The 12,339-nt window shown below is 36.3% G+C and overlaps 1 protein-coding gene across 1 annotated transcript; it reads right to left on the reverse strand.

Moving 5' to 3' along the window:
* Window positions 1-2,964: 2,964 nt before the first annotated feature.
* LOC101439223 (olfactory receptor 2T8-like) lies at window positions 2,965-11,812 on the reverse strand. Its single transcript, XM_058277866.2, has 2 exons — window positions 10,886-11,812; window positions 2,965-3,880 (listed from the first exon to the last, which is right to left on the reverse strand). The coding sequence occupies exons 1-2, from the start codon at window positions 11,077-11,079 to the stop codon at window positions 2,965-2,967; spliced, it is 1,110 nt and encodes a 369-aa protein (XP_058133849.1). The 5' UTR covers window positions 11,080-11,812.
* Between the last annotated feature and the right edge of the window lie 527 nt (window positions 11,813-12,339).

Below are 12,339 nucleotides of genomic sequence, written 5' to 3' on the forward strand. Positions count from 1 at the left end.
TGCCTTGAAGGTAAATTGGTATCCTTTCAAATTAGTAGCTTTTATTCATAGATTGTGTAATACAAACCCCAGACAAAATACAAAGGAAGTATACATCACAAAATATCAAGTACACAGAAGAGCAACCTGCAATAAAGGGAAAGAAAGACAAAAATATATGATACATAAAAACTATGCAAAACATAGCTTAAGAAAATGCTGTCTTTAAAATAATGATATTGAATATTAATAGATTAAATTCTCTAAAGACACAAAGTGGTAGAAGGGATAAAAATCAGGATTCAATTATATATTGCTTACAAGAAATTCACCTTAGACCCAGAGAAGTAAATAGATTGAAAGTGAAAGAATGGAAAATGTATTACATATAAAATCATCAAAATAGATCATAGGTAGATATATTAGTATCAGACAAAATAGACTTTAAATCAAAAGCTGCTAAATGAGATGAGGAAGGGTCCTATATATTAATAAAGTACCAATCATCCAAGAAGAAATAACAATAAATATTTATGTACTAAATATTTGGTGCTCCAAAATACATGAAGCAAACATTTGCAAAACTGAAAGGAGAAATAATAATGTCTACAATAATTGTCACAAATATAATACACTGCTCTCATCATAGAATATCAATACAGAAAATCAGTAAAGAAAGAGAGAAATTAAGTTATATGATAAATAAACTAGACTTAATAAACATATACAGAACATTTCTATTCCAAACAGCAGGATATACCTATTTCCCAAGTGCAGATGAATCACTGTTCAAGATAGATTACATGTTGTGTTACACAAAAATCTCAGTAAGTATTATAACATTGATATTATATAAAGCACTTTCTCTGACCATAATAGCATAAAAGTGGGAATCAATAGAATGTGGAGAACTGTTAAACTCTCAAATATATGGAAGTTAAACAACACACTCTTAAACATTCAGTGGGTCAAAGAAGAAATTGCAAGAGAAATCTATAAATATATTGAGACACAGGACAATGAGAACACAATATGTGGTGAAGGCAGTGATGAGAGGAAATGGTGAGTTAATACTTAGTTTTTACAGATTATCTATTTGGGTTTCATTGTAAAGTTTTGGAAATGGATGGTGGTGATGGTGTCACATTATTGTGAGTGTAATTAACAGCAATCATTTATGTGAATTTTGTTGAAAGGGGACATTTTAGGTCATACATATGTTACTGGAATAAAAATTAAGAGATAAAATATAGGACTGAAAAGCACAATGAACTATATTTTAAATGATGGACTATAATTAATAGTACAATTCTAAATTTTTCTTCCAGGACTTACAGCAAGTGCACCATGCTAATGCAAGTTGTTAATAATAGGGAGGTACATTGAAAAACTGCCTAAATGTAAAGTATGGACTATAGTTAATAAGATGATTAAGATATTCTTTCATCAACTCTAACAAAGGTACTAAACTAGTACAAGAGATAGTAATAAGTGTTGGGGCTTATGAGAAAAATGTACATTTGCATAATTTTTCTGAAGGGGAATTTAGGGCTTCTTCTGATTAATCTGCGGTCCAGAACCCTGAAATTCTTCTGAGTCATTTTGCTTGAAGAATCAGTCCTTCCACCACTCCCTGAGGAGGTTAACCCTGCATAATCCTGAAGAAACTGTAATAGCTTCTCTTCTGAAGCAACCCTAAGCCAAACATCTTGTTTCTATACCTATAACTATATTTAAGTCCCAGCTAGTTCCAAAGCGTGGCATACAAAATTTAAACCACAATGAAATGTGCTATGCTCCATATGAACAGAAGGATTGTTCCAAATTTACATTCAGAGATATGGGGAATGTTTGTAACAATCACTAATTTTTGTACCCACTGAGATGATGCTACATCTAATAGAATTGTTGAAATGAAGAAGAGTGACAATACCTAAATATGCTGCCAATGTGGATTAAGTCTAACTTGCCAGCATTGCTAGTAGTAATGTAAAATTGTATAACTGCTTTTATAAAATAGATTATTTGAAAGACAGTCATATATTTAATAAGGGTATTAAATGTATGATTGCATTTATCATACATTTAGTAGTCACATGTGACCAATAAAAGGATAATAGCAGGTTTAGTCCTAAGAGCTTCAAACAAAAAATGGCACACATGTCAAAGAAAAAATAATGTTTAAAGAATTGTGATATATCCATAGAATAGAATAGCACTAAGTAAAACAAAAATAAATAGAATGATAAATGCAAAAATAAGGAGAGTATTTTTATATATTATGTATATGTTGCATAATGTATAGAATTATATTTCTGGCTATTTACAAATATAAACACACATACACACACCTATCTATGGATACATAATTCTGAGTGAGAGAAACCAGAAACAAAAAATAAAGTGTCCATATAAAGGAAATTCTAGAAAAGACTGAACTAAGACATGCTGACAAAAATTTTATCAGTAGTATAATATGGTTGGAATTTTCATTGAAAGCATGAAGGTCATATTGGTGGTGGCAGATATTGTGACTCTTGAAAGTGGAGGTGAATTACATGAGTAATTGTTCTTGTCAAAACTGGTTAAATATATGGCTCAGACTTGAGAATTTTATTGTGCATAAATTATATATCCATATTAAAAAAACTGTCAGCAATAAATCCTCGATGTTTCTTCAGTACTTATTAATTCAGTTTTGCAACAAATATATACTGTGATATATAGTGTAGAAGTACCTTACTAAGAGTTTCTGATTCACAGATGTTTAACAATGCATGCTTTTATTCAGTGATCATAATATGGCAATTGAAACAGAAGTATGGAGATAGGTTCACATTTCAAAGTAAAATAGACAAATATATATGGACCTATTTATGTGTATTTAAATATGAAGAAGCTTTTAACTTCACCCAGGAAAATAGTACATTACAATGTTAGATAGCTTTAAAGATTAGGGTAAATCAAAGTAATCTTAGATATGGTTTAAGGAAGACAATGACCCATACACTTTGTCCAGGCTCCCTTCACATCATTGTTCCTCAGACTATAGATGAGGGGATTCAGTACAGGTGTGAAGATAGTATAAAAAGTAGACACAATCTTGTCATGGTTAGCTGACCGGTAGGATTTTGGTCTCATATAAATAAAAGTAGTAGCTCCATAAAAGAGTCCTACCACAGCAAAATGTGATGAACAGGTGGCAAAAGCCTTCTTCCGTGCTTCTGTGGATCGCATGTGAAGAACAGCAGCAAGGATGAGACCATAAGAAGTCAGGATGAGGGAGAAGGGTACCAGGATCATCAACACACAACAGATATACATGGCGTACTCAAAGACAGATGAGTCAGCACAAGCCAAGCGCAAGAGTGTGGGGGGTTCACAGAAAAAATGATCAATTTCACGTGATTTGCAAAATGGGAAACTGAGGGTAGCAAGAGCTTGCATTAGTCCATCAATTGCTCCCAGAAACCAACACCCCAAAATCATCCTCAGGCATAATTGCCAGCTCATAAGGACAGGATATCGCAATGGGTGACAGACAGCCACATAGCGATCATAGGACATGGCTGCCAGGAGAAAGGACTCTCCACCATCCATTGTGAGGAACAGGAATATCTGTAATCCACAGCCAGCAAGGGAGATGAACTTGTTGCCAGTCAAATAGTCAGCAGCCATTTTGGGCACAATAGTGCAAACCAGCATCAGATCCATAAGGGAGAGCTGGCTCAGAAGAAAGTACATGGGGATGTGAAGCCGGTGGTCCTGGTGAATCAGGAGAATCATGAGGGCATTGACCAGGAGGGAGATGAAGACAATTGCAAGCATCATCACAAAGAGGAAAAAATGGACTCTTGTGTGGTTAAAGAGTCCTAGCAGAATGAAATCTGTGGTATTATTTCTGTTTTGCATGATTTCAAACTGCAGTGACACTGCAAATAGCAAAACAACTGAGAGGTTAGTTGAGGTAAGTTATGACATGGAATGGGATTTATTGCTTAATATGTATATAATTTTGATTTAGAGTGATGAAAACTTTTTAATAGTAGATGGTACTTAAGGTAGCACTAAATAGTTAATGTAATTAATGTTATTTATATGTGTCAATGGTGATGGTTAAAGTAGGGCATTTTGAATTACATACAGACTTCAAAGAAAAAAATAATAGATAAAGCAAAGAAATTTTCATACCTCAAAATGCTCCTTTTGAGTTACATCTTATTAAAATTGCTTGAGTGGGTATGAAGATACCTATAAGAAATCCTTCATATGCCATATGTTAATGTTTTAATTAGTTCAATAACTTTACTTCAAGGAAGAGTGACATTATCAAGATGGCAGTGTAAAATGTGCTGGTGACGGTCCTCACTTGGTAGGAAAAAAATAAATATGAGCAAAATCAACTTTCTTGAAACTCCAGCAGTGATAAAGAGTAAATATCAAGTCAATGAGAGCTGATTCTGTAAAGAAAACAAACAAACAAACAAAAACCCACTTAAAATGGCAGCATAGCATAGGGGGAAATTTTTCAATTCTCCTCTTCAGGCGCCTACTCATACTTGGATCATTGCAGCATTTTGCATAGACTATGCCTGATTAAACTATGCCTGTGACTTTGGGACCTGTACTTGTTCAATCGTTGGTCCCTGAAACCTCACCTATGGTGATTTCTAGGTGACTCGCTCACACTCAGTGCTACTAACTAACACACAATTTCCCCATGTCAGTTGCCTGTGTGGCCAGTATGAATTTCCAATGTGGGAACCTGGGCACTAATTACTTGTGAACTAAATGAAAATATTAGTTATCTTTATGCAAAGAGTCCAACTGGTTCTGTATATGAGAACTTAATTAAATTTGATACTAATACTAACATAAACATCTATAGTTGGAATATAATACCGATCTAAATCTGAAAAACTATTTTTGTAGTCATGGAAAAGTAGATCCTCAAATTCTTGTGAAATTTCAAGAGGCTCTGAAGAGGCAGACCATTACTATAAAAGAGGAACATTCTCGTAGATCCAACATTTTCCAGTGTTAAAACTTACTATAGTATGGTGGAGTAGGGAATGGAAGCCTACACTCCTCCCCTAGAAACTTGGGAAAGTACGTATGTTAAACTGACAGAAGGGAAGTCATGGGACCACAGGAACAATTGGAGCAGGTAGTTGAAGAGGGGCCCTGTTGTTCAAAGGAGAATAAAGCCATGGGAGGTTCAGCAGGTAACCCAGCACACAGCAGTCTAAGAGGGAGAGGGGAGCAGGGGAAGATATTTGGCTAGAAGAGCAGTGTTTAGATGGCTCCAAGAATGTAAAAAGCCACAGGGTAAACAAGAACACATTCCAGTGCCCAGCAGGCTCTTGAGCTGGGAGAGCTTTGGAACAAACAGGTGTAGGCACTGGCACTCGGCCATCAGAGTGGGAGAGAGAAATGGGGTAGAAGGGAGATAGGGCAAGTGGAGCAGATCACAGCTGGTTCCAGAAAAATGAAAGACCTAGCCAGCACTGTAGTGGCTCTAGGGAAAGGGCAGGTCTTACCTGAACAGGTGGTCTGTCACACCGACACATCCTGGAAGAGAGAGGTACTGGTACAATGAGGAGATTGGCTGGCAGGTGAATAAGAGCATGGGTGAGATGGGGAGCTAGGAGATGCAGCCAGTGAGCTGTCAGATGCCCATTCTACCTGAGGGAAAGGGGAGCAAGGAGAGACAGAAGGCAAGCAGTCAGAGGCTTAATTGGCCTGAGTGAAAGGGATGAAAAGCAGCTGGTGACTGTCAGGTGCCTAGCAGCCTTGAAGAGATTTGATTCAGAGAGTAATCCGGCAGGTTGTCAGGAACCCAGCTGACTCACAGGGGAAGGGAGGAGATATGGGAACAGCAGCCTTGCGACAGGGAACTTAGACTGAAATTATTTTTAGTATTCTTATTTTTTTTAAATTTTCTTATTTTTCTTCTTTATTTCTCTACAACCAGGTAACTTAACTGCAGAGCGCAGGCCACAGGGTGATTGGTGAATACTGGCAGTCAGAGACAGTTGCTAGTGGCATAAAAGGAAGTCATGTTTTCTATTTTCTCCCTTTGTTTCTTTTTATTTTATTTTCTTTCTTTTTTCTCCTTTATTTATTTATTTTCTTTCTTTGTTCCTTTATTCTTTGGCCTTCTTCTGTTCCACATACTCTTGTTTGCTATTCACTTCATTTATTCTCTTCTCATCTTTCTTATGTTTATTTTTTCCTTCAACCATTTAAAAATCTAGTTCATTTTTATTTTTTGTGATATTTCAATGTTATTACTTATTTTTCCTTGACCCCTTTATGGTTCATTTTCCATTATTATTATTATCATCATCATCATCATCATCATCGTCATCATTATTCTCTTTCTCTTTCTTTTCTTTTTTATGATCTTAATAATTTTGAGGGAAACATGGACAAGTACAAGAATATAGAATAAGTGGCACTAAGTATGAAAGAAGAAACTTAACACAAAAAAGTAAGTCTTTCTAGAGAAACAGATGGCTACTCTCCAGCAGAAAGTTACTAGCTACACTTAGAAATGGGAAGACATGGCATGGTCTATTAAACAAACTGAAAAAAACAAAAACAAAAAACATGAGGAGATGCAGAACATGGAAAAACTAATATAGGATGACAAACAAATATCAGAAATCAACTTAATCAAGTGAAGGATGAAAAAAATATATAAAGAAGACACTAGAACATATAGAATACTTCATAAACATACATAAAAATATAATAGCTCTCATAGCGATGAAAGACATAATGAAATTAATTGAAAATACAATGGAAACACATGACAGCAGATTTGAGCAGGCAGAGGAAAGAATTAGTGTTGTTGAAGATGTGTTGTTGAAGATAGAACAACTGACATCAAGTACATCATATAGGTAAAAAGAGAGATAAAGTTCAGCCTGGAAGACTAAAAGTCAACATGAAAGTCACAAACATAAACATAGGTGTCCTAGAACGTGCAGAGAATGTAAAAGGGGCAGAAGAATCTTGAAGAAAATATTGGCAGAAAATTAACCAACTCTTATGAGGGATATGGAAGTACATATCCAGGAAGCATAGCCCACTCCAAATAGTATAAATCCTAACAGATCTCTGTCAAGAAACATACTTATCAGATTATCAAACACTCAAGACAAAGAGAGATTTCTGTAAGCAGGAAGAGAAAAGATATCCATCACATATAAAGGAAGCTGGATAAGATTAAGCACTAGCATCTCATAGGAAACCAAGGAGGCAAAAAAGCATGATATGATATAGTTAAGGTGCTAAAAGAAAAAAAGAAAAAAAGAAAAAAAAAAAAAAAAAAACAACTGCCAGGCAAGATTTCTGTTTCCAAAAAAGCTGGTAATCAAAAATGGGGGATAGTTTTAAATATTCGCAGATAAACAGAAATTGAGAGAGTTTTTCAATAAGAATCCTGTCCTCAAAGAAATATTTAAGGGAGTGCTGTAGGTTGAAAGGAAAAAAGAAGAAAATGAGGGCTGAAGTAAAGTTTAGACATATAGATTATTTGTAAGTAACTTAAAGGATAAAATTAGAAATAAATATAGAAATGATATATAAAGATAAAATGGCTAATGTAAGTAACCTGTAACAACATTGAGTGTAAAAGGAATAAACTCTCCAATCTAAAGACACAGATGATTGGCAGAATTGATAAGAAAAGACAACTCAACTATATGCTGTCCAAAAGATTCACCTTGGACCTGGGAATGCAAGGATGGTGCAAATGAACTTTGGAAAATAATTTAGCATGCAAATGATAACCAAAAAATTGGTGAGAATATTAATTTAGGACAAATTAGACTTTAAATGCAAAACTCTTGTAAGAGGCAAAGGACACTATTATTAATAAAAGGGGTAATCTATCAAGAAGAAAAAACAATTATAAATATTTGTGCACCCAGACAGGTTGCAAAAAATGGAAAAACTAAAGGAAGAAATAGATGTCTCTAAAATTATAGTGGGGGAATTTAATATGCCATTATAACCAGTAGACAGAACCTGTCAAAAGAGAGTAAAGAGAGATTTTGTATAATACATAAGAGGAACTAGACTTAATAGTTATATACAGAACAGTACACCCAAATACTCCAGAATATACATTCTTCTCAAGCAACAAGAATCATTCTCCAGGATAGACCACATGGTAACAAGTCTCGAAAATTTTAGAAAGATTGAAATTATATAAATTAATTCATCTGACAACAGTGTAATAAAACTGGAACTTAATAAGGGTCAGAGAACCAGAATAGGCACAAATACATGGAAGTTAAACAACAGAATCATAAATAATCTGTGGGTCAAGTAGGAAATTGCAAAAAAAATCAGTAACTACATTAAAATGAATGCAAATGAGAACACAAATTATCAAACATATCAAAATTTATGGGATGCAACTAAAGGAATGCTGAGAGTGAAATTTATAGCCATAAATGTTTATATTAAAAAGAAACACAAAAAATAAAAGACCAAACTGCACACCACGCACAATAAGCAAAAGAACAACAGAAGTAATAGCAAAGCAAGCAGAAAGAAGGAAATAACAAAGATTAGAGCAGAACTTATTGAAATAGAGTATAAAACTAGAAAAAATTAACAAAACCAAAAGTTGGTTCTTTGAGAAGATTCATGAAACTGACAAATCAATAAACAGACTAACAAGGAAAAAAGGAAAGAGAAGCAAACAATATTAAAAAAAAAAAATAAGAGAGAGGTATAACCACTGATCCCGCATAAATAAAGAGTATCATAAAAGAATAAATCTGAATGACCTTAGGGTAAATGAAGTAAGTCAATCACTGATGTGACCTAAACAAATTGAGCAGACTTACAGAGAATGCGCCTGGTAGATAGTGTTATTAGGAGACAGAAAGTGGAGAGTCAATGCCCAATATGGGCAAAACTGATGATAAGGTGAAAGGTAGTGGTTCAGCAGGGGATGGGGTTGGCAGTGGACAGTGCTGGAATGTGAGGGTGAATAGAGGTGGGGTGTTGAGTTGGAATATCCATGATATTGGATGGAAGGCTGGAGGAAGGGACAGGTGAACTCTGGGGATTTGCATGTTTGTGGCTAATACTACATTGTTGGGAATGTGTTTTTGGCAAATATGAGAGGGAGGGTTAGTGGGACAAAGGTGGTGGATAGTGGGAAAGGGTGCACTTGGGGTATGCTTCTATGGAATATGAAAATTTTCATCTTATCATAGTCTGTTATATGAGTGGGTGGAGACCCACAGAATAAGCAAGAAAATATTAAATAACCATCCTGGGAAGTTCTGATATGTTCTTAATTAGACGGATAAGAATCTATTGAGAAAATAGGCAGTGCTTAATAGAAGGAAACAGACCAATATGTGAAGCCATAAATATTAATTCATGTAAATATGAACCTGATTCTTCAAAAATTTTAAATTAGTGGCTACTGTCAATTCAAAGGGAAGGGAGAAGGAAGAATAGATGGAACACAAGGCATTTTTAGGGCATTGGAATTGTTCTGCATGATTTTACAAAGACAGATACAGACCATTACACATTTTATCAAAAACTATGTAAGTGCATGGTACAAGCACAAACATATTGTCCACCACTGACCATGGTTAGATCAATGATTCAATATTTGTTGATCAATTGTAACAAATGTACTATACATATGAAAATTGTTATTAATAGGGGAAAATGTGAGGTGAGAAGGTGGTGGAGTATGTAGGAATCCCCTTCATTTTCATTGTAACTGTTCTGTAACCTAAAGCATCTTTGAAAATAAAGTGAAAAGAAAACCACACTGAAGAACATACAGAAAGAAATTTTTACTGTAGGAAAAGATAAAAGATTTTATGGAGCTGAAAGACACAATGAAACATTTTTATATTTTATTTACTTTTGTTGTTTTTTAATTTATTATTATTTTTTTATTTTGGCTTCATATTGAGGGAGGTTTTAGATTATAGGGGGATCATAACTGTAGCAGGGTAAGATTGCTGGTGTGGGGTGTCAGTGATTGGGGATTTATGGAGAGGGGTACTTCAGGGGCATTCCTCTATGGAATATGAATATGTTCAAGTGTTCATGGGACATTGCCTTGGTTGATGGAGACCCACACAATAACCCAAAGAATATTGAATTCACAACCTGGGGAGTCCTATTATATTCCCTAATAGTACAGCAAGAATCCCCCAAGAACATGGCTAGTGGCTAGTGAAGGAGGGCAGACCAATATACCAGGCCATCGATAGTAATTATTGTATACAGGGACCTCATTCTTGTGAAATCGAAACTTAGCTTATTATTATATATTGCCTAGGTATTACATCTTGAAAGCCTCATTGTTTCTCAAATGTGGTTTCTACTAAGTTAAACTCAGTATATAAATTCTGTACCTCTCCCTATGCTGAGCCATGATTCCAGAAGATAAACCTCCCTGGCACTGAGGGATTATTACCAAGTGCTAACTAGCAACGCATTTGTAAAAAGATCTACTCCCAAATGGGGGAATAGTAAATACATATATGACATGAGTTTTTTTTTTTTTTTTAATTTTTTTATTTTTTATTGACTTTGTAATAATATTACATTAAAAATATATATGTGAGGTCCCATTCAACCCCACACCCCCACCCCCCCTCTCCCCCCCCCCCAACAACACTCGTTCCCATCATCATGACACATCCATTGGATTTGGTAAGTACATCTTTGGGCACCTCTGCACCTCATATACATTGGTTCACATCATGGCCCATACTCTCCTCTATTCCATCATGTAGGCCCTGTGAGGATTTACAATGTCCGGTGATTACCTCTGAAGCACCATCCAGGGCAGCTCCATGTCCCGAAGACGCCTCCACCTCTCATCTCTTCCTGCCTTTCCCCATACCCTTTGTCCATTATGTCCACTTTTCCCAATCCAATGCCACCTCTTCTATGTGGACACTGGATTGGTTGTGTCCATTGCACCTTTATGTCAAGAGGAGGCTCAGATTCCACCTGGATGCTGGATGCAATCCTCCCATTTTCAGTTGTAATCACTCTAGGCTCCATGGTGTGGTGGTTGTCCTTCTTCACCTCCATCTTAGCTGAGTGTGGTAAGTCCAATAAATCAGATTGTAGGTGCTGGAGTCTGTTGAGGCTCAGGATCTGGCTATTACATTGTCAGTCCAGAGATTCAAATCCCCTAAATATATCTTAAACCCCAACATTAACTGCACCTCCAGCACATTAGCATGAAAGTCTTATGAAGGGAGATCCCATCTGAGTCCAGATTCATCACACATAAACACCATTTCCAAAGAGGGGCCATCTGCCCTGGTAGTTAACCCCATCGGCCATGACCATAACTCCCATGGGTCTCTTTAGCCCTCAAAGGAACCAATATCTGGGGGTTGTATCTGCTTTATCTGTCTCTCTGACTCTGCTCAGTTGTGCATGAGGGCAAACCTTCTGCCAGCCTCCAGACTCTTTTTTAGAAACTCGTAGCCATATAAACTCATTTCTCCTTTCCATTTCCCCCTTACTTTAGGTCAAACAGCATTTTAAAGTCATGGTATTTTATGTAGACATGGATATTCTGCTGATCCGCATTGAACCTTCCGTATAAGGTCATTTTCCAGTTGCATCATCAGTTGGTAGTTGATAGTGGTCCCTCGTTGCCAGGGAGGCTCATCCCCGGGTGTCATGTCCCACGCTGGGGGGAAGGCATTGCATTTACATGTTGAGTTTGGCTTCGAGACTGGCCACATTTGAGTAACATGAAGGCTGACAGAAGGAAATTCCCAGGCACAAAGTTGCTCTAGGCCTTGTTATTATTTTGGGTTTATCAGCTCACAAGCATAGTCATTAGTATCAGGGGCTCACTGTTGAACCCTCACTCCCTCCCGGTCCCCACTACTGTACCTGGGAGACTGTCGCTGCTCCCCTAGGGACCACGACAGAGCACCACTGGCCAGGAACCCAGTACCCCCCCTACTGTGGTTTTTAATTGTTGCCACTATGAGTATATCCACACATTACCATGCACCCTGGACATATGTTCTGTACAGCTCCCTGTCAGTCATATATCATCTGTCATTGGTATCCCATACCAGTATCCCTCCATTGCCATTGTTGAAACACTCTGTGATCCAGAACTCCCCAAAATTTGAAGCCCAATATAATGTCATGGTCCCGTACTAGGGAATGGCATATAGCGATGAGCTTAAAGGATAGATAAAGAACTTGGATAAAGTTAGATAAAGAACTTAGATAAAGAATGTTGACTTGAAAAAATTCCACATCCTATTTTTTTCTTTTTTTTTTTTTTTTTTTTCCCCCCCCCTAATTATTCAGCTTTTC

Source organism: Dasypus novemcinctus, chromosome 16 (genome assembly GCF_030445035.2).
Source record: "Dasypus novemcinctus isolate mDasNov1 chromosome 16, mDasNov1.1.hap2, whole genome shotgun sequence".
In the NCBI taxonomy this organism is placed as follows: Eukaryota; Metazoa; Chordata; class Mammalia; order Cingulata; family Dasypodidae; genus Dasypus; species Dasypus novemcinctus.

Bases quoted from the DNA above. Each gene is read 5' to 3' on its own strand.
- LOC101439223 (XM_058277866.2), bottom strand. From the start codon at position 11,079: ATGGAGGTGAAGAAGGACAACCACCACACCATGGAGCCTAGAGTGATT. The intron at 3,881-10,885 runs GTATGGGGAAAG...CATGCAAAACAG, and splicing joins GTGGACATAATGGACAAAGG to AAATAATACCACAGATTTCA.